A 23,445-nucleotide genomic window follows, 5' to 3' on the forward strand; every position below is an offset into this window, starting at 1 on the left:
AGAACAGAAGTGAAATATTAACATCTTTTTGTGACATTTGTAATAAAGCTTGAAACATTGAGAGAATATATTTGAACCAGGTGTTGAATGGTTGCACAGATTGATGCTGTGGTGGCGCTGAGTGGTGTTGTGGTGGCGAACGAGTGATGCTGTGGCGTTCAGTGATGCTGTGGTAGCGCATAGTGATGCTGTGGTGCCCCTGAGTGGTGCTGAGTGAGGCTCTATGCTATGTTGTGTTTTGCTATCCTATGTTTTGATTTGTTATGCTATGCTGTGTTTTGTTATGCTATGTTTTGTTATGCTATGTTTTGCTATGCTATGCTTTGGTATGCTATGCTATGCTTTGTTATGTTTTGTTATGATATGCTATGTTTTGTTGTGTTTTATTATGCTATGCAATGTTTTGTTATGCTATGCTATGCTGTGTTTGGTATGCTATGCTATTATATGTTTTGTTTCGCTATGCTATGTTTTGTTGTGTTTTGTTAAGCTATGCTATGTTTTGTTAAGCTATGCTATGTTTTGTTGTGTTTTGCTATGTTTTGTTATGCTATGTGCTGTTGTGTTTTGTTTTGCTATCCTATGCTTTGATTTGTTATGCTAGGTTTAGGTTTGCTATCCTATTCTTTGTTTTGTTATGCTATGCTATGTTTGGTTGTGTTTTGTTATGCTATGCTATGCTTTGTTGTGTTTTGCTATGCTATGCTTTGTTATGCTATGCTATGTTTTGTTAAGCTATGCTATGTTTTGTTGTGTTTTGCTATGTTTTGTTATGCTATGTGCTGTTGTGTTTTGTTTTGCTATCCTATGCTTTGATTTGTTATGCTAGGTTTAGGTTTGCTATCCTATTCTTTGTTTTGTTATGCTATGCTATGTTTGGTTGTGTTTTGTTATGCTATGCTATGTTTTGTTGTGTTTTGCTATGCTATGCTTTGTTATGCTATGCTATGTTTTGTTATGCTATGCTATGTTTTGTTATGCTATGCTATGTTTTGGTGTGTTTTATTATGCTTTGTTTTGCTATGCTATGTTTTGTTATGCTATGTTTTGTTATGCTATGCTAAGCTTTGTTTCGTTTTGTTATGCTATGTTGTGTTGTGTTTTGTTATGCTATGCTATGCTGTTTTGCTATGCTTTGCTATGCTATGTTTTGTTATGTATGCTATGTTTTGTTATGCTATGCTATGTTTTGTTGTGTTTTGCTATGTTTTGTCATGCTATGTTTCGTTACGTTATGTTTTGTTGTGTTTTGTTATGCTATGCTATGTTTTGTTATACTATGCTGTTTTGTTTTGCTATGCTTTGTTATGTTATGTTATGCTATGCTATGTTTTGCTATCCTGTGAGGGTGAGTGAGTGAGGGCGAGTGAGGGCAAGTGAGGGAGAGTGAGGGTGAGTGAGGGTGAGGGTGTGTGAGGGTGAGAGTGTGTGAGGGTGAGGGGGGTGAGTGGGGGTGAGTGAGGGTGAGTGAGGGTGAGTGAGGGTGAGTGAGGGTGAGGGGGGGTGAGGGTGAGGGGGGTGAGGGTGGGTGAGGGTGAGGGAGGGTGAGGGGGTGTGAGAGGGTGAGAGGGTGTGTGAGGGGGTGTGAGGGTGAGAGGGTGTGTGAGAGTGTGAGTGAGGGTGAGGGTGGGTGAGGTTGAGAGATCCACAAAGGAAACATAACACTGTTGGGGAAAGTGGACAAACAAACACCCTTAACATAATTTGAGCCTCAGCATCGACTGTAATTATTAGCAAATCCCTATCTAGTAATTAAAAATAAATAATTAAACCGCAATCTCAGAGGGGCGGTGGGGAGAGAAAGAAAAAAGAAACACGGTTGGGATGGGTAAGTGTAGCATCTGAAACAAATGATGCAGAGAATCGTGCCGGAGCCACAAATTAAACATAACACGGGAGAGGGAAGTGCTAAAACAGATGCCCTTTAACATGTTTGGAGCCTCGGCATCGGCGGCAATTATTAGCATATCTCTATCTATTAAGTAAAAATAAATAAATAAACAGCGATGTCTGAGGTGGTAGGCAGCATTCCATTGCGGTGTGAGGTTGATGGGTGCAACGTTTACACAACTATCACACAGGGTGCATGCTGCGTTTCTTCAAAGTGCAACCATATCTTTTTCAAATACAATAAAAAAAAAAATACACAAACATGAAGAGCAGCAGACACCGGCGTTGTACGAAGTAGTTGCTGTCACACCGCAGGTCCTCAGCCCTCACTCTCTGCAGCTATCACACCTTGTTGTTTTTAATAACACAACATGCCTATCTGCTCATTATTCTGCTGCTGCCCTCTCTCTCGCTTAAATTAAAGAAGCTTTAGGCGCACGGTATTTCACGAGGGACCACAGTTCCTTCTCCAAATGCTAATTAATTATAAACAAATGATGCAGAGAATCGTGCCGGAGCCACAAATTAAACATAACACGGGAGAGGGAAGTGCTAAAACGGATGCCCTTAACATGTTTGGAGCCTCGGCATCGGCGGCAATTATTAGCATATCTCTATCTATTAAGTAACAAGCTCGTTCCTACTGGGGTTGCGGTTGTTACACAGTTCTCGTGAGACTCGATCCACCTCCCTTATTTAGAATGACCCCCCCATGTACATGGAGTGCGCCCGCCTTCAATAAACGGACCTTGGCAGGGCCTTGAATCCCAACCTGGGGATCTCAAAACGTCAGCCTCGCACCCCACCCCCCTCCCACTCCGCTCCCACCCCAGTGCTTCTCCTTCCCTCCCTTTACCGCTGACTAAAGAAACGAGGGGGCTGGTTGAAATTCTGCACTTGAAACGACACGTGAGCGCTCGCGCCGATTCCGCCACAGGCACCAGCATCCTTCCACCCGCTCCGCACCAGGGCCGCCTCACGCTGCACCCACCGCTTGGTGCAGGCTCCCCTATTCCCACGTGCACCCAATTTATATAACCCCACACGTAAGATGCAGCGGGGCCATAGAGTGCCAACCACACGAGCTCCTATGTCAGTATCAAAGTTGGTGCCTGTTGTGTGCACGCTGCCAGTTGTAGGTGGCACAGCGCCTGTGCCCACCCCGCTAGTTTCACGTCTGTACTGACACACAAATAAGCAGATGTGCTGCACTGTAATGGCCTTTAATTTAAGAGCGGTACAGATGGCATTAACTCGGGTTCCCTGGCATTAGGAACGAGCCGGCGTTGCCCAGTGAACACACCTCACTGGGCAGTTCAGGTGGCATCACCTCCATGTTATGTAAAGTGCCGAATAAAGGGGCAGGGTGGCACCAGCTCTCTCCGCGTCCTGCTCCCAGCGCACTTATCGCACTACTGAGGGGGTTGAAAGGTTCCTTTTAAACCATTTCACAAGCACTGCAATACATACATTGTTGCCCCTAAGGTGCATGCGGTTGTATGCAGTTTACTCGACATTCTCGAATGCAGTATTTTAAAAACCATGCTCAAAAACATGTGTCCTACTTAAGGCGAATACCCGATTCTGCCCCAAACTTGCAGTTATCTACTCAACAGAGAACCATTGTTTACATTAGATCATTTAAGCACACCGCTCAATGCATGCATGGGATACACATCATTTTAACACACAGCACTATACATGCATGGGTTTATACATCATTTGTGCACACAACACTATTCATGCATGGGTTTTTTAGTGTACCACATCCTGCGTAAGCTAAGAAAATGTAATTGTGAATACAGGCACCGAGGATTTGATGAATATTAAATACAGGTCAGCTATCAGCTATAAACTACTTGCACGTTGAGCGTGCACCTCATGAGAACGGAAGTGCAGCATGTATGTCGTAAACGAGGGGGTGCACGGACGGTCTTACATGGAAAGGCCGAAGGCCCACACTTCATTTTAATCCGGACACGATATTATGCTATTGGCTGATTAGCGCTGGTGCCTGAACTGCATTCCTCATCAGACGGCTACGTTCAACAATGCTCTCTCTCTTTTAGGCCCCCCCCTCCGTTACACCCGCACAAAAGATCCACAGAAAATCTAATCTCAGAAATTGCTTACTGCCTCCGAATCTTCAAATCCATGCATGTACAAATTGTCGTAGATGGACGTTTAACAGCCCAAAACACGGCGCAATGCAAAACCAGTTTAAGGCCACAGCTCCGCTGCCAAATGTCTCCACCCCTTCGAAAAAACTCTTCTGGAAGCCTCCTTCCAATTCAACTCACAGCAACAAGCACGCGCGCGTATATTACGAACGCAGGCGGGCTCTGCTTTGATAGGCAGGAAAGTTCTTTTGAACCTGCGAGGTTCCGGGAGATGCCCCGCCTCTGAGCCAGGCTCGCGGTGATGTAGCTTGTCCGGAGCGGGCACCTTGGAGGCAGAGGGGTGTGGGTAGTGGAGAGCCCAGAAGAAAGCAGGGATCCCGGGAGTGCTGGCGTTCTCGGGAGACAGCAGGAGGAGAGAAATCCGGTGATGTGACGGAATGAAGGAGCCAACGACAAAAGAGCCCAGTAAGTGGTGGGGAGTGTGTGTGTGCCTGCGTGTGTGCCTGCATGTGTGTGTGGGCGTGTGTGTATGCAGTGTGTGTGTGTGTGTGTGTGTGTGTGTGTGTGTGTGTGTGTGCGCGCGCGCATGATTGTGAGAGGCTGTCCTGTGAATGTGGAATGAGCAAAAGATGTGCACGGCTGGGGGGGCGGGGCATGCGCGGTCACGATGTGTAATCGGCGCTCGTGGCCAGATCTAGGTCGCTTGACAAGGAACTTGGCAGCAATAGGTCTAGCGAGACCTAAAAAGGTGCGATAGAGGTGGTCGCGGTACAGGAGAGGGGACAGGGATGCTACTCCCGGTATTTCCTGATCCCCAAAAAGGATGGCAGGTTACATCCGATTCTGGACCTCAGGGTCTTAAATTTTTACCTGAAGCAGGAGAAATTCAAGATATTGACCCTTGCGCAGGTTCTTCTGGGGCTGCCGCAAGAGGACTGGATGTTGTTGATTGATTTACAGGATGCGTATTTTCACATTCCCATTCTGAGGTTGCACAAGAAGTATCACCGCTTTACGGTCGGGTCTCGCAGCACTACCACTTTGTGGTCCTTCCATTTGGTCTTACTCTTGCACCTCGGGTCTTCGCGAAGGTGATGGAAGTGGTGGCAGCTCATCTCAGGAGGTCCGGGATTCCAGTTTTTCCCTTATCTGGACGATTGGCTGCTCAATGCGGAGTCGCCAGAGATGGTGCTTCATCATCTGCGAGTAACAACTCAGCTGTTGTTCAACTTGGGCTTTTCAATAAATGTGCTCAAATGTGCTCAAATCTCTCCTGGTGCCCTCTCAGCGCAACCTGTTCATAGGGGAGGTACTGGATACTACTGTATGTCAAGCTTTTCCACCTCCACAAAGAATTAGACATTCAGGAGATGATTCCTTTATTTTACGATGGATCAGTTGTTCCGGTCCTGAAGGTTCTTTGCCTGCTTGGTCTGTTCGCTTCCTGCATACTGTTGGTCAGTCATGCACCCTGGCACATGAGGGCACTCTAATGGTGCCTCCACAAGCAGTGGTATCAACACAACAGAGATCTCATGTAGTCAGTCAGGATCTCCAGAGAAGCTGCAGCGGTGCTGACTTAGTAGAGTGTGCAGGGCAATCGCTCTCAAGGCAAGCCCTTTCAACCTCCTCCGCCGGTGGCCACAGTCATCACGGATGCCTCCACTCTGGGGTGGGGTGCTCACCTGGGGGATCTGGAGGTCAAGGGTCTTTGGTCTCCAGAGGAAAGGTTGTTTCACCTTCTGTAATTGCGGGTGATCCGTTTGGCACTGAAGGCTTTTCTCCTTTCCCTTCGTGGTCAGTCGGTTCAGGTTCTGACAGACGACATTACTGCGATGTGGTACATAAACAAACAGGGAGGTGTAGAGTCGTATCGTCTCTGTCGACAAGCTATGCGACTCTGGTCCTAGGCTCAGGAACATCAGATTTGTGATTTTGCAAATCATCTAGCCGGGGTGCTGAATGTTCGTGCGGACAGACTCAGTCAGCATTACTCGGCCGATCAGGAGTAGGGGCTTCATCCGGAGGTGGTCTAGCACATCACATGGACCGGTTTGCCACTCACGAGAACACGCACTGCTGATTGTTCTGCAGTCTCCAGTATCCGATGCAGGGGGCGCTGGGGGACAAGTTTCAGTTGGATTGGAGCTTGCAACTCCTTTCTGTGTTTACTCCCACACCCTTGATTTCTCGGGTTCTGAGAAAGGTTCGCCAAGACCGTGCCCAAGCTATATTGATCGCCCCGGATTGGCCAAGAAGGGTGTGGTACACAGATCTTCTTCATCTCTCATTGCACCCTCCGCTCCGTCGCCCTCTCAGGGCAGACCTCCTCTCGCAGTCGCAGGGGCAGGTTCGACATCCCCACCTCCAGAGCCTGCATCTTGATGCCTGGAGATGGAACGGGCAACCAGAGTTCCTTCTCTATCCCGGTAGATGTTATCTTATCGTCCAGGCGACACTCCACTAAGTCAATTTACTCTTGTAGATGGTCTAGATTTGTTAAATGGTGTGGAGAGAGATCCATTGATCCTTTAAAGGCCCACTTGTCAGATGTTCTTCAGTTTTCACTTCTCTTGGCTCAGCAGGGTTGTGCTGTGGCCACTGTTAAGGGATATTTTTCGGCTTTATCTGCGTTTCTTTGTTTTAAGGATCAGACGTCTTTATTTAAATGTAGTGGACATTTGTAGGGCAGCGACTTGGGACTCCCTCCACACTTTTGCAAAGAATTATTGCTTGGACTCCGAAATGAGGAGGGAGGGCAGCTTTGTGCGCTCTGTCCTGCAGGACTTTTTGGTATAGAAGGGTGGACACCCTCCTCCGGGAGTGGGACTGCTGTGGGAATCTATTCATAAGGTGAGGAGCCCACAGGCAGATGTATCCATCAGAAATACAAGTTACTTACCTTCTGTAATGCTTTTTTTGGTGGATATAGTATCAGCCTGTGGATTCCTCACTGACCCGCCCTCATCCCCATTGTCCACCCCTGTATACCCTAAAGGTTACTTTGTTTGACATGTTGTTTTACTTTGTATCTTCTTTCTGGTAAATATATTGGAAATGCTTGTATTATTGGGCTTTCCTTTTGATTTTACTCAATGTGTATTTGTTTGAATATTGTGCACTGTGTATACTCTGAATCTGTTGTTGGTTCGCCTGTTCGCCTCTTAGGCATGGAAAAAATGGGTGGACGGACATCATCACGCCGACGAGGCTCTCTTATGGCGACGGTGACGTCATGCGGAGTCACAAGCAGAGCTGTGGCATTGTGACGTTCTCGACGGCGTGAAGAGCTAGGGAAAAATTCTGCAGAATGCTGGTGCAGGGGATATTCATAAGGTGAGGATTCCACAGGCAGATACTGTATCCACCAGAAAAAGCGTTACCGAAGGTAACTTGTTCTTTACAAAAAGAAAAAAATCCACTGACATTATTCACACACATCTCATCTTTGATCACTATTTCTTGGTAGTAAAATCAATTAATTTGGTGCAGTTCTTCAAGATCAGCCTCTTGCATCATCTGTGTATATTTCTCTAGTCTCACATGGAGTCCCTTTTCATTGTCTATGCCTACAATATCACATTATCCTGTTTTCCAGGAACCATTTTGTTCTCCATGCAGGCCACTCATAACCCATGTTCCACTCTTTCAGGTCACTTTCACATTCTGCCTCTTTTTGCATCATCTATCACCACCACCAAATGGCCTTCAAAAATACAATTTTAATGTTGACCTCAAATCCAGTTGATATCTCTTGATTACAAAATTTGATACAACCCAACTACATCACAGTCTTTCGTGTTAGAGTTTACCCAGAATAGAATAGAATTGAAAATTTAAAAACTGGTTGACCTCAAGTGATCCAAATATCAAAGTTTTCATTGCTTTACAAGTTATAGTTTGAGTTAATATACCGTAGATAATTTAATCAGCAATAAAATGGTTATTTGGTGAAGAGAAAGGGATCGATGAATGAAAATTGAGAATGTATTTTTCTTTTTTTAGCAAGGCTTTACAGGAGGTCGTCTGGTGGCGGAGTTTCAATATTTTTAAGTTAAAAATAAATGTTAGCAGGTTCCTCAGTATAGTAGCTAAAACTAAGCCTGGGTCTGATCACTCAAATCTAAACAGAAGGTTAAGGTCAAGAAAGGTAGAAGTACATGGCAGATCCTCCAGTGCACTCATCGTGTCTTGGGTTAAAAGTGAGCAGAGGTTGGTAAGGGGTCCTCAAGAGACGAGAAGGAGATAAAAAAACAGTGATTGGTGAAAGTAAAACATGAGATGGGAGTAACTGTACGAAAAAACATATTGTTTGCTATGTTTAATGTTGCATGACAGGGGAGCAGCAGGGTGCGGTCAATGCCATATTTTACACCTTGAAAGCTACAATTTGCTATGCATTTAAATATATAGTTTTAGGGGATAAAAAAACAAGGTGGAAAGTGTTAATAAAGATGATCCTGATGGGAAAAGTCTCTTTGACTTGAGCCATTTCTAATGAAGCAACTGTAGTTTTAAGATGGTTTTAAAAAACTAACCTGGTGATGATGGTGGTGATGGTGGTCCGATGTCCTCGGTGATAGTGGCAGCTCCCTAAAATCACACAAAGATGCAAAGTAAAAACAGCCACTTCCACATGCATCTGTGGCAGTCTCTACCTAACATAGCCCACATTACCAAGAAGAGAGATAGTTGAAAGGAAGGGGAGGGAGGTAAGTAAATTCTAATAAAGTATTATATCGTTAGATCAACTATAATTCCAGGTACAGAAAACACAGCGAAATTCATAAGTACTAATCTCAGCTACAAATCTGATAGACCATAAAGCAGTTATTTTTTGTGGTACTGAACACCTATATACATTAGACATTTACTTTCCCCACCCAAATCTCTACACTTTTTGTTGTTAACAAAGGAAAGAATAATATTGTGTGCTTATTTTCCAGAATTGATGCAGGTCATTGTGGGTATATGAAGTTATTCCAGACAATATGTTCAAATAGTTGGTACGAAAGCTGCGTAAAATAGGTTCTCAAAGCAAGGTTATTACAGTCAATGTACTGCTGAAAAAGGATTTTAATTTAACCAAGCAATTTACAGCATTTAGACATTGTCACAAATACCAGGTTACTATTAAGACTTGAGGCCAAAGGGCAATTTTTGGTCCACCATCACAGTAATATCATATGCCCTTAAAGATCCCATAAGTGAGTCAAAACAAACTTCTTAAAGTAGAGCTATAAAGCCCACAGCAGTGCAGCCAACACAATAGAGAACCTCAGTTTTCTTACCCATCATCTTTCTTGCTTTTCCTTCTGAGTTTAGGTGATGCCCTTGGGGAAACCTTAGACTTCCAATCTTTAACCGGTAATCTTTGTGCAGCACCTTTGGAACCAAAATTTCCAGATGAGGCCATGCTGGCAACTTCATCATCATGATCACTGCAGAAAAGTCATGAAAAAAGTAAAAACCAAATACATTCCACGAGAAAGAGCTGAAAACATTTAATAGTCATTTCTGTAAAAATGATCCTGTTTGTTAAAAAAGATGGCAAGAACTTAGAACAATCATAAAATGAAAATGTTTCAGTTTAATTGGAAGTGTATTAAGACACATTTATCCATAAACCATAACATACTATAAAATAAACATTTATATATGATAAATTATTTAGATAAAGTATGCAAGCATTTAAAAATAAACCAAGACCTATATATAGCTATATCTAAATAATTCACCGTAATGTCTCGTGTTGGTGTTTAAATTGAAAATGTTGAAATTGGTTAACCTATTTCAAACAAATAAGTTACATACCTTTGGTAGCGTTCTTTTCTGGTAGAGACACTTTCTGGCCGCAGATTCCTTCTCTTTTGATATTCCCCAGGCATTAGACTGGATCCGGAAATGTTTCAGCAGTACCTCTGCATGACGAAATGTTGTGCCTTACGGCTCCGCAATGATGTAGTTCCGCTTAGTTCATGTGAGCCTCTATAGGCACCACTTCCACATTGCGTGGGCCAGGTAGGAATTAGTGCCACTCTTACATGTACACAATCTTTTTCCCGAACATTGCCTTCACTTTGACACACTGATGTCTGATACACATTTGCATTTGAGACGCTTGGACTAGTTTCGTATAAACACCAACCTTGCTGACACGGAACACTTTGTGAGAATACTATCACACTGCCTTGGCAATAGGTGCAAGGCCTCTCACATGCATAATACAAATATGTTTATATTTACATTCATATGGCAACACAGCTATCTGTAGAACACAAACAATGGTTGCCTGATGACAATTTTCTGTATACCCCCTTTTGTTTCCAAACATAATCAGAGGAGACACTTCTGCTGATCACAAAGGGTTCCTGGCATGCTGAAGCTTTTGGCTAGCAGCTGACTGACATCTCCATGAGGGGTGTCCAGTTTGTGACCAAGACTGAGTCATACACTCTTACTCACCGGGTAAAGGTGTAAGATCATCCAGATGGGGGTTGTCTTGGAAGATCATGCATTCACATCCTAGACATGTAGGTTAGGGTAAGCATCATAGGGGTATGCTCGATTGTTATAATCTCTTACCTGTATGCGTATATAACCTGTCTCAATAAAATGGTGGAACTCTTTGTTTTATTCACTGTGTTGACACTCATAATTTTTGTCCGCTTCGGTCTATTAATCATCGCAACCCATATTTCCTATACAAGAATCACTATAGTCAATGAATATTGAAAACGCCCCTTAATGTATTCTTTGTATATTTTAATGAGAGAATGAAGGACTGAGCGAAAGTTTGAAGGCTTTCACCATGGTTCCTGAGAGAACAGAGCAGTCATGTTCAGCAGTCGTCAGAACTGCTTGCTCCCTGTTCAGGTTTAAGGGGGCCAATGGTGGCACTGAAAGCTAGCTGGCCCAGGGGAAAATATATCCTATGGGGGTGCACATAATCAGTCAAGCACCATTCTAAATTTATGTAGTCCACAGACGTACAGTTCCTACTGATTAGAGGAAACTACACAACAGCATAGTTAATTCAGTAGGTTTCGAGACAGATCACGCACCCAGATGCAGAGGCCCCAAAAGCAAATTGGTACACAGTGTACTGCTTCCTAGACTTGGGATCTTATTAGTGGATAGAGTCCAATTACAGAACGGGGTAAATAGTAGGGTCAGTGAGGAATATGCGGATAGATACAGTCTATGCCAGAAAGGGTGTTACCGACAGTAACTTATTCGTCAGATAGAGACTTCTATCAGCAGATTATTCACCTATTGAACAGATACCAAAACAATACCTATCCATAGGTGTGTCTGTGAATGGACTCAAACCAGAATGTTCTGCAGGACGGAGTGGGCAAAATGCCCCTCCCTGCGAAGCTGACTGGCCAGAAAATAATGCTCCATGAATCTACTGAGGGACGTCAAAAAAGCCACATGGAAAATGTCTAGGATAAGTACTCTGTGAGCCAATGCAGTGATAGCAGCTTTGGCCCTAGTAGAATGAGCATGCAGTCCTTACAGAGGCTGATGTTAAGCCAATGCGTAACAGATCTTAATGTAGAGCACAATCCAGCGGGAGATGGTTTTCTTCTGCACAGACCGGCCTTTTTTTGTGCAAACAGCTGATCCCCCACCAGGTGGTCTTTGGTACAATCTATATAGAAGCTCAGCATTCACTTGGGGTTCAAGTAATAAGAGTCTCACTTACACCGTAGAAATACGGTATGACAACTTTCAGCAAGAAGGATGCCGTCTCCACAGAACCAGTTTGTGTGGAAAGAAGTAAGTGTAAGTTGAAGTGACACACAGAAAAATTCCTTAGTGATTAAGCCAGTTCCAGAGTCTGAAGGCCTCCTAACAGAGGGCCCATGAACCCACCACATCCTGCATGTTGAAGTAGCACATGGCAGTGGTGTTGTCCGTGAGCACCTCTACCAGCCTCCCCTTGATGAACAGAAGGGAGGGTTTCAATGCCAAGATGATGGCCCTCAGCTCCAGAGGTTGAAGTGGAGCCAGAACCAACTGGAAACCAGAGGCCTATGATGATCTCTCTCAGATGGCCATCACAACCCGGAAGGGATGCGTTAGTCACCACTGTCAGCTCTGGGTGTGGAAGGGTGAGAACTCTGCCACTAACCCAATTAAGGTCATTAACCACCAATGCAGGTCTTTAGCAGTCTCCTCCAAAACCTGAACATGGTAGGAGAGGTTGGACCCATTGAACCTTCATATCCCACTGCAAACCCCACATAAATATGCCACATGGGGTGCTTGGCCAGCAGGATGCAAGAGGCCATCAGTCCCAGCAGCCTCAGAGTGGACTTCACTGAAAACCAGGAGAGAGACTGAAAGATGGGATCATAGCCTAAATGTTGTGGACTCTCTTTCCCAGGGAAAAGGCACAAAACTAAACTGTGTCCAGAATGGGTCCCATGAAGGGGAGGGTCTGAGAGGGAATCGGTGTGCCTTCAGCACGTTTCTAGTTAACCATTAAGATAACCGGAGGTCCCTTGTAGTCTTGAAGTGGGAGACGACTGCCTGGAAGTGGTTGACGTCTACCTAGGGTGAGACCGGTACCCCAGACCTCAAAAAGAGTGCTACCATCACTTTCGTGAACACCTGAGGTGTGCTGGTGAGAGAAAAAAATGGGAGCACAGCAAACTGAAAATGCTCCTCTCCAATGACGAACTGCAGGAAGCAACAACCAGCAGGATGGAAATACAGAAATAAGCATCCTGCAGGTCCAACGCTACAACCCAAATTCCAGGGTCGATTGCAGACAAGACCTGCGCCAGGGTGAGCATTTTGAATTTCTCCATCCGGAGAAAGGCATTGGAAGGTGGCAGATTTAAAATATGCCGAAGACCTCTGTTCACAAGAAAGTAGCAGGAATGATAACCACTCCCTATTTTTGGCACCAGCACCCTGTCAAAAGCCCCTTTGGCCATAAGGGCTTGCATATCCTAACCCAAAATGGCGATCTAGCCCTCCGTCAGTCACTGAGGGGATGATGAAGGGTACGGAGGAGAAGAGAAAAAGGGCAAGGCATACCCCTTCCGAACAATCTTTAGCACCCACGTGTCTGTCGTGATCGCCTGCCAGCCCAGTAAAAATCTGTGGATTCTGCCTCCCACCAGACGTCTGTGAACCTACAAGGCGACGCTGAAGAGGTTTAGCAGGGGAAACTGCAGAGGAAGGGGCAGTGAGCTGGGGGCAAGCTGAACCTAGGCCACAGGGCACATGAGGAAAGCACCACAGTCTCAACTGCTGAAGTACGAGTTACTTCGGTAACGATGTATGCCACACTAGGGCCCTGCACCAGTGGCCCCCAACCAGGGGAAGCAGCAGCTTCCGTAAAGGCAGCAGCAGATATCGGTGTCACCTGACACTGCTGAGGAGTCACAAGCAACGAATCGGGAGGGAGGTCAACCGCAGGCATGGACGCCGGTGTCGATGAACATACAGACACTGACGGCGGTGGATGAGTCGACAGCGGCGTCAGTGGGCGCGGCGAGTCGGGGTCGACTGGACGTCGACGGCCTCCACTGGGGACGCTACCTCGACATCGACCGGCATCGGATCATGCACTGCCCCAGATGTGGTATCAGTCTTAGAGCCTGGTGTGGGTTTGGACATCGAGCTCCGACGTGGAGCTCGGCTGCGAGAACGGCGACGAGCCCGGTGTCGCCGACGCCGCTTCAGCCGTCCGCGCAGGAAGCCGCACAGGGCTATGCTTTGGCTGGTGGTATGTGCTAGAGCGACCAGGACGGTCTGGGCCACAGCCCAACGTCGTCGCCTCGGCTCCGGAGTCAGTGCACATAGCCCTGGTCGGGGAAGGATCTGCCAGCGAGGGCCCGGCCTGAGTACCCTCCGCCTCTGTGGGGCCCGAGCGCGCACCAGGGAGAGGGGGACTCGAAGTAGGCCTGAAGAGCCCGGGTGTAGGCCTCCATTTGGGCGTGCGTCGCTCCAACTCCTGGAAAAGAAGGGCATTGAGGAGGTGACCTCCGGGCACCCTTAGCTGACCCCTTACGAGAGGAATGGGCGCCAACGGCACGCCTACGGGAGGTGGACCTCAGTGGACGGTTGTGGCTCCGCTTACCTTTTTTATGGCACCGGTCGCGGGAGCGGCCTCGGGAACAAGCCCCCTCTGGAGAGGGAGAGCAGCAACGAGAAGAGGCTGGGCCAGACAGCCGTGCGGCCAACACCTTCATACGGCGTTCCAGTAGGGACTTCGGCTTCATCTGTTGAGAGTCGCCACATTCTTTCGAATCGGGGTGCACACCAAGGCACCACATGCAATTAAGGTGCAGGTCACTGCCAGACATCTGACGTGCACAGGCCTCACAGGCTTTGAACCCGGAGGGCATTGCACACTGTTCCGGTACGACACCAATGATGCTTAAAAGGCCCAAAACTAGGCCAGTAACTGCTGGTTTCCAGGATCTGAGTCGTGACACGGAAAAGAAGAAAACTGATTTTGGCGTGCCAGGGCGGTGCATATCTGGCTCCGCTGACGTCACATCCATGGACGACGTCAGGGGAGAGCCGTACGGCGGCACACAGAGGTGCTGCTGCGCAAAATTTTCCGGGTCCAGTCTGACGTCTGGGGATATTCAAAGTTAAGGAATCTGCAGCTAGATGTCTCTATCAGATAAGCCGCACCAACCTCAGTAGCCCTCCGGTAGGTGAGGGCTGTAAACTGAGCCTTCCAAGACGCTGAGGGTGCAACCAATGCCCAAAGGAAGGGAGCCCCATTGACGAATTGGGGTCCTGATTGGGCTCCTGAGGAGCCGGGGAGCCTGTTGGGTCCAGGGGCTCCTGAGGAGGCCCAGGACCTCCGGGCCCCAGAGGGCGATTGAGGGCGCAACTGGAAACCAGAGGGTCCTGCCACCGATGAGGAGGCCAGAGAACGAGACACTCCAACCGGGACAGGCGAGTCGAAAGTAGCTTCATCCGGAGCTCCAGCCGGGACTTCGGCTTGAGGGGTTGGCAGGCGTCGCAATCCGTCGAGTCGTGGTGTTCGACCAAACACCACATACATATAAAATGTGGGTCCGTCGCGGACATTTACCGCAAACAGGAGGTATACATTTTAAAGCCCGAAGTAATTGCACACTGTTCCAGACGCAAAGCGTCAAAAGAGGCCTGAAAACAGGCCAGAGGAACTGCTTTCTCCAGATCCGCGTTGGACGGGGATAAGAAGGAAACTGACGTCAGTGCGCAGGGAGGGACTTATATGACCTCGCTGACGTCACGTACAAAGACTACGTCAGGGCGAGGTCGTGTGGCGTCGCCCCCTAGTGCCCAGAGTTGCTGCTGCAAAAAATTTTCCAGATCCAGTCCGATGCCTGGGGATATTCTAAGTTAAGGAATCTGCAGCTAGATGTCTCAATCAGATCACTTGAGATCCATGTAGGGACTGGATGGGTTGACGGAAAGGGGCACCTCGGCCAAAGGAACTGTGGAACTGATACAGCTGGCAAGACTGGGCAGCAAGGTCCAGAGAGCGAGCGGTAGCCCTGCACTCAAAGTGCTCGAGCTAGGAATCAGCTGTCCCCTTCAAAAGGCAAGACCCCATCAAAGGATATGTTCACCGAAATGGACAGGACTTTGTCAGAGAACCCAGTTGATCACAGGCGCGCATGGCCACAGGCCTGACAGATGGAACTGGTGGTGTTCAAAACACAACAAATCATGTACTTGGCAGCATGACAACCATGTTTGATCGCCTGTGAAAGTACAGGACAAAGGTCTTGGAGCACACCAGGAAAGATTTGTACCACTGAGTTCCAAAAGGCGCGAGTACTATCCCTACAAACAGATGACGTTAAAAGATTTTAGGGCCAAGCTGGTATAAGAAAAAGACACGTTTGCTAAACATTTCCACTTGCTTATATTCTTTATCAAGGGCAGTAATGAGAAGGAATATGCTACTTACCAGTATGCATCTGCTCTAGGCATTTGAGCTGCAGATTGTACACCTTAGCATTAGTCCGCCACCTGGTGTTGGGCTCGGATGATTGCAGATTGTTGTTGTTTTGGAAGAAGTCTTTGCAGTCCTGAGATAGGTGACTCCTCCCCTGGACAACAGTGCGCATGGGCAACGACTCCATCCTTAGATTGTTTTTCGCCATGATGGGAAATGATGGAGAAGGTAGAGATACAGTAAGAAAAGGATGTCCATGCCTGTGCATCTAAGTAAGATGAAAAAACTGGAACGGATACAAGTCCCGGAGAGGCGGGAGGGCGTGTACATTCTGCAGCTCTACATGCCAAGAACAGATGCATACTGGTAAGTAGCATTGATTGTGCAGCAGTGTCTCTCCTTAGCGGTGGTCACCTGTATCCGATGCAGTTGTCTGAAATAAAGTTTTAAGAACAGCTTGGCCTACTGCAGCTTGCTGCTTTGCGTGCACATCAACACAATAGTGTTTAGTGAAGGTATGTGGTGTAGACCATGTAGCTGCCTTACATATGTCCTCTAATGGTATATTTCCTAAGAAGGCCATAGAGGCTCATAGCTTCCGAGTAGAATGCGCTCTAGGAGGAACTGTTAGTGTACGTTTAGCTTTAGCATAGCATATTTGTATACACTTTACAATCCACCTCGCAATCCCACCTTTGGAGATGGGGTTGCCTTTATGAGGAGAGAAAGCTACAAACAGTTGTTTTGTCTTCCTAAAGGATTTTGTTCTATCTAGTAGTATAAAAGAGCTCTTTTAACATCTAGTGTGTGCAATGCTCTTTCTGCCACAGAGTCTGGGATTTGAAAAAACACAGGTACCTCGACAGATTGATTTATATGAAAGGAAGTAATGACCTTTGGAAGAAATTTTGGATTGGATCTAAGAACCACTTTGTTAGGATGTATTTTAAAAAATGGTTCTTGTATTGTGAAAGCTTGTATTTCACTTACTCTTCTAAGAGAGGTAATGGCAACAAGGAAAGCTGTTTTCCATGGTAAAAATCGCAGTTCACATTTATGTAAAGGCTCAAACGGAGGTCCCATGACCCTTGTGAGTACAATATTTAAGTTCCACACTGGAGAAGGTGGTAACCTTGGTGGGATTATTCTTTTTAATCCCTCATGAATGCTTTAATTGCTGGTACTCTAAATAAAGACAGGTGGTGTTTGTTTTGTAGGTATGCTGCAATTGCTGCAAGGTGCAGGCGTATGGAAGAGTATGCCAAGTTAGTCCTTTGTAAATGTAAAAGGTAACATATGATATTCTGGATGGAAGCGCCCAGTGGATCAATGTGATTATTCTTGCAATAAATTGCGAATCTTCTCCATTTGGCTGCATAACACGCTCAAGTAGTGGGTTTTCTAGCCTCTTTAATGATATTCATACAGTCTGGTGGTAGGTTTAGATAACCAAACTCTAAGACTTCAGGAGCCAGATCGCCAAGTTCAGTTGGCTGAGATCTGGATGTCTGATTTCTCCATGGTTCTGTGTGAGCAGAGATGGTGTGAGGCGTAGCTTTTGATGCGGAGCTATAGACAGGTCTAGTAGTGTGGTGCACCACGGTTGGCGTGCCCATGTGGGAGCTACCAGTATCATTGTGAGAGACTGCTGTCTGAGCTTGCGCACTACTAGTGGCATGAGTGGGAGCGGCGGAAAAGCGTACGCAAATCTGCCTGACCAGTTCATCCATATTGCATTGCCTTCTGACTGTGGGTGAGGAAACCTGGCTGCGAAGGCTGGGCATTTTGCGTTTTCATGAGTGGCAAACAGATCTATGTGTGGATGCCCCCATCTTTGAAAGAATGGCTGAAGAACTTGTGGATGTAGTTCCCATTCGTGAATCTGTTGTGCTTGTCGACTTAACAGATCTGCTATCTGATTGTGTACTCCTGGAAGGTGCTCTGCTAGCAGATGTATGTTTTGAGGAATGGCCCATCTCCAAATGTTCTGTGCAAGTTGGAACATTTGCAGAGAGTGTGTCCCCCCCTGTTTTTGTATATAGTACATGGCTGTCATATTGTCCGTCCGGATTAAGACAGCTTTGTTCTGAACTTGTAGTTGGAAAGTTTTGAGTGCTAGAAAAATTGCTAGCAGCTCTAGATGGTTGATATGGAACTTTTTCTGTTGAATGTTCCATTGTCCTTGAGTTGTGTGATGTAAGAGATGGGCTCCCCACCCTGTGAGGGATGCGTCTGTTGTAAGCACTACCTGTGGAACAGGCTCTAGGAACGGCCGCCCCTTTGTCAGATTCTTGGTGTTCTACCACTGCAGAGAGCGATGTGTGCGGCTGTCTACCAACACCAGGTCTTTTAGTTGGCCTTGAGCTTGGTTCCACTGTTGTGCTAAGAACTCTTGTAGGGGACGCATCTGCAGTCTTGCATGTGGTACTATGAAGATGCAAGATGCCATCATGCCTATTAGTCTCATGAACACCCTGGCTTGCAGAGACTGCTGGTGTTGAAACTTGGTGACTAAGGCTTGAATACTCTGTATCCTGGCTGTACTGGGAAACGCTAGAGCTGTGGACGTGTTTATTGTAGCCCCTAGATACTGATGTATGTGAGAGGGCTGCAGGTCCGACTTGGTGTAGTTTATTGTAAACCCTAAGTCGTGCAATGTTTGAATCGTCTGCTGTGTGTGCTGGACACACTGACTGAACGATTTTGCTTTTATTAGCCAGTCGTCTAGGTAAGGGAAGACATGTATATGTTGCCTCCTGAGATGTGCTGCTACCACTGCTAGGCCCTTTGTAAATACTCTTGGTGCTGTGGTTACCCCAAATGGAAGGACTTTGAACTGATAGTGTTGTCCTTCTAGTACAAACCGTAGGTACTTTCTGTGAGCAGGATGTATGGGGATATGGAAGTAGGCGTCCTTTAGATCTAGTGTTGTAAGGAAGTCGCCCTGTTGTAGCAGTGGAAGTACTTGTTGTAGAGTGATCATATGAAAATGATCTGATTGTATGTAGCTGTTGAGGGCCCTGAGGTCTAGGATTGGTCTCAGTGTCCCGTCTTTTTTGGAAATTAGAAAGTACAGCGAGTAAACCCCCATTCCTTGTTCTTCTAAAGGAACTATTTGAATAGCTCCCTTCTGTAGAAGTGATAGTACTTCTTGTCGAAGCAGAGTGAGATGGTCTGTAGACATTGGACGCTGTCTTGGAGGTATGTTTGAAGGAGTTGCTGTAAGCTCTAGGCAGTAGCCATGTTGGATAATCGGTCTTACCCACTTGTCTGTTGTGATGGAATTTTAACAACAAGGAGGGACAGATTAAGGACAATATTTACCGGGGTCCAATGTACGTGTCCTACTAAACTGGAAACCAACAGAATGTACAAAGTTCCCCAAGAAAAAGAAGGGTAATTGGTAGAAGGGGTGACTCTCTCACTGAAAAATATGTGAAATCGTGACAGGGAATAAAGGTAATCCCTTATCGGAACTAAAGGATGCCTCACACAACTAAAAAGCTGGACGACTGCTGTCATCCTACCTGATGGAATTCCAGACAGGCAGGAACTGTGTTAATCTGCCCTCTACAGGAGTGGTATGCTGTGGGGGGAGCAGAGGGAAGTCATTGCTTGGTGGTGGAAGAGGATCGGTTGTTATTGTTACCGCGACCTCTTCCTTTATTATTGTTTCCTCTATATCCTCCTCTAAAGAATCCTTTATTGGTGGATGTCTGTGCTTTAAAAGCTGTGGTATTGTCTGCTCCAGTCTGCTTGGAGCCTCCTCTATATGAGGAGGGACGAAAGGAACCTCTACCTTGTGCAGATTGTAAAGCCCCCATGGACTTGGCAGTGTCAGTGTCCTTTTTAATTTTTTCAAGGATGGTGTCAACCTCCGGACCAAATAATTGGTTCTGATTAAAAGGCTGGTTTAAAATGGTGGTTTGCACCTCTTGCTTAAACCCGGAAATGCGCAGCCACGCATGTCTTCTGAGAATGACACTTATTTACAGCCCTAGATGCTGTATCTGCTGCGTCTAGTGCACATTTTATTGAGGCATTAGATATTAGTTTGCCTTCTTTGCATCAGGTCAGTTGCTTGTTCTTTATACTGATCTGGTAAATGTCCTAGAAGTTTTTCTAGTTGGTCGTAATGAGCCCTAAAATACCTAGAGAGTAGGGCTTGTGTATTAGCTATACACCACATATTTGCTGCCTGTGCAGCTACTCTTTTTCCTGATGCGTCGATAACTTTTGACTCCATCAGGTGGGGGCGCTTCTCCAGATGTTTGAGAATTTGCCCTCTTTCTAGCATTGGACACTACTAACGAATCTAGTGGAAGGTGTCCTTTAATATAGACTGGGTCTGAAGGTGCTGGTCTATATTTCTTTTCAATCCTAGAATTTAAAATTCTTGTGCGTACAGGATCTTTAAATACTTCTGGAGCGTGTTTAACTACTCCTTTAATCATTGGCAATGTATGAGCTGTTCTCTGAGAGTGCTCAAATGTGTCTAATAAGAAATCTTCTTCAATGTCATCAGAATGCATAGGCACTCCATGATAAACTGCTGCTCTGTTTAACAAATGGCTAAAACTAATAGGGTCTTCAGGAGGGGAAGGCTTTGATGGGTATGAGTGTGGTTCTGGAACATCAGATATATTCTGTGGGTTCTGAAAATCATATATGGGTACCTCTCTAGGTGTTGTGTAATCCCATATACCCTCATCTATGGTGTATGAGCTAGGCTCCTCCTCATCACCCCCTCCCTCTAAGTTATATTCATCATCATTTTGTTGAGAAGAATGTGATGAAGGTGGAGAATGTGCAGTAGATATATTAGGTATAGGAGAAGAAGGAAGAAGAGGTATAGGAGAAGAAGGACTTATGGGAGATGTTGCACAGTCCTTTTTAGCAGGCACTACATGTGTGGCAGGTGCCTCTGATGGCCTCTTCTTGTGAGGTGTAGTACCCACACGACCTGTCTTTGGGTCTATAAAAATCTTCTTCTGTTGAGGATCTGGAGTAAAAAGTTCCTCTTCCTCTACAACCTTCTTGGGCTTCGATTTTATCGGATCCGACGGAGGTTGCGGTCTTTCTTTGGTGTTGGGAGGTGGTGTAGCTCTCTTTACGTCTAATGTGTGCAGGGCTCTCTCAGCTACTGACTGTGGATTTTGAAAGAACACTGGCAGTTCTATTGATTGGTTGATATGGAATCTGGATACAACCTTAGGTATGAATTTAGGGTTTGTTTTAAGAACCACCCTGTTGGGATGTACCTGCATGAAAGGTTCTTGAATCGTTAGTGCTTGTAATTCGCTCACTCTTCTGAGCATGTGAGAGGAGCTACATTTCAAACCCGTTTCCCGGCGCTACAGGAGTAGCCTGCATCTGCCCAAGGACACTTTGCCTGTGTGAGGCCGCAGAGGAGGTGAGCGGCGCGGCCCCGGGACTGCGAGGAACAGCCTTCAACACCCACAGCTGTGTCCTCTTCCCGGGCGAGCCGCGCCCCCTCCCAGTGCCCGCCCCCATCTGAGTGCTATTTACTCCTCGCGGCCCCCGCTCCGCGGGTGCCGCTCGTGAGAGGAGCTACATTTCAAACCCGTTTCCCGGCGCTACAGGAGTAGCCTGCATCTGCCCAAGGACACTTTGCCTGTGTGAGGCCGCAGAGGAGGTGAGAGGCGCGGCCCCGGGACTGCGAGGAACAGCCTTCAACACCCACAGCTGTGTCCTCTTCCCGGGCGAGCCGCGCCCCCTCCCAGTGCCCGCCCCCATCTGAGTGCTATTTACTCCTCGCGGCCCCCGCTCCGCGGGAGCCGCTCGTGAGAGGAGCTACATTTCAAACCCGTTTCCCGGCGCTACAGGAGTAGCCTGCATCTGCCCAAGGACACTTTGCCTGTGTGAGGCCGCAGAGGAGGTGAGAGGCGCGGCCCCGGGACTGCGAGGAACAGCCTTCAACACCCACAGCTGTGTCCTCTTCCCGGGCGAGCCGCGCCCCCTCCCAGTGCCCGCCCCCATCTGAGTGCTATTTACTCCTCGCGGCCCCCGCTCCGCGGGAGCCGCTCGTGAGAGGAGCTACATTTCAAACCCGTTTCCCGGCGCTACAGGAGTAGCCTGCATCTGCCCAAGGACACTTTGCCTGTGTGAGGCCGCAGAGGAGGTGAGAGGCGCGGCCCCGGGACTGCGAGGAACAGCCTTCAACACCCACAGCTGTGTCCTCTTCCCGGGCGAGCCGCGCCCCCTCCCAGTGCCACGCCCCCTTAGAAGTCCAGACTACATTAGCAAGGTTAGTGTCGCGTTCCGCGAGACGCGCGCGGGACGCAGCCCGGGCAAAGGGCGGGCCCGTTTAAGCCCGTTCAAGCCTGGGCAAGTCTGGTCTGGGCCAACCCATTTACTTCCCCATTTACACATCGCTATCTATATTGCATTTTGGTCCCGGTTTGATCACAATACTTAAGACTACATCTGTGCCACAGCGCCACTATGACAACCAGGGCAATGAGAAACAAAACGGCACAAGGAGCGGGTCCGATAATTGGGCCGATTGACCAATTTATCAATAAAGCTAATGACGCGATCAATCAGGGGATAGTACTCCTAGAAAGGCGCGTCTCCCAGGACCTCGCAGCAGCACGAAGATCCTCAATGGGCCTTCTGGCCCTAGCCAAAACACCCACACAACAGGAAATAAATGTCCCATTATTGCGCGAAACCCATGCTGAACTTCACACAATACCAACAAGTGTTGATCTATCTGTCACCCATTTATCACTTGGAGAAGATACCCTGGACGACCTCGAAAAAACACCCAGTTTGGTGATTAGCCCCACTCAAATAACCCAAATTCCCCTGCTAACCCTGACCGGGTCACAATCCTCAACCCAGTCCCCACTTCCAGTAGCAGTTTCTCCACCAAAAATCGACAAAGAGATAAGGAAGGGTCCTCTTTTCAACCAAGACAGCACAAGACCAGCAGTCAAGAATAAGACCAAGCAAAAAAATCTACCAAGGCGCACAAGGTCCAAAAAGACGCCCTGCAACAACTACCGGAATAACGCAAGCAACTCATCATCGGTTAACGCGGATGACCCCTCTGTTTCAGCTGCACTGTCCCATGACGTCCACAGGGGTCACGGCGCTGCCAACTCAAACTATCTTGAGCTTAACTCGCAAGTACTAGATATAATCAAGGACCTTATAAAAACTCAATTAACACCAATAGAGCGAACCCTAAACAACATCGAAAAACAGATGGCAAGACTAATCAATAATACTAGTCATCTCACACCACCCACTACCACCTTAGCTTCTCTGGCTCCCACGACTGCCACCCATTCTAAGACAGCCACAGTAAAGAAATCCACACCGACGCCAATAACTCTCCCGAAACAAAATCCCCACAGCAATAGCACAACCGTTGCAAACAAACCCTCAACGTCTAACACTATATCACTTACTACTAACGCAAACACCCAATCAGCCAATGCACAACCGGCGAGCATTCAAGTACCATCACAAAAAGGA

At 47.0% G+C, this 23,445-nt stretch overlaps 1 protein-coding gene across 1 annotated transcript in view; it reads right to left on the minus strand.

Annotated features, from left to right (window-relative positions):
- EDC4 (enhancer of mRNA decapping 4) overlaps nucleotides 1-23,445 on the minus strand; it is an 841,744-nt gene that overhangs the window by 333,933 nt on the left and 484,366 nt on the right. The window contains exons 20-21 of the mRNA XM_086945254.1: nucleotides 9,302-9,451; nucleotides 8,549-8,603 (exon numbers count right to left, since the gene is read on the minus strand). Coding sequence (XP_086801380.1) covers nucleotides 8,549-8,603; nucleotides 9,302-9,451 — 205 coding nt within the window. The remainder of the gene's footprint in view (nucleotides 1-8,548; nucleotides 8,604-9,301; nucleotides 9,452-23,445) is intronic.

Source organism: Lissotriton vulgaris, chromosome 12 (assembly GCF_964263255.1).
Source record: "Lissotriton vulgaris chromosome 12, aLisVul1.2, whole genome shotgun sequence".
Classification (NCBI taxonomy): Eukaryota; Metazoa; Chordata; class Amphibia; order Caudata; family Salamandridae; genus Lissotriton; species Lissotriton vulgaris.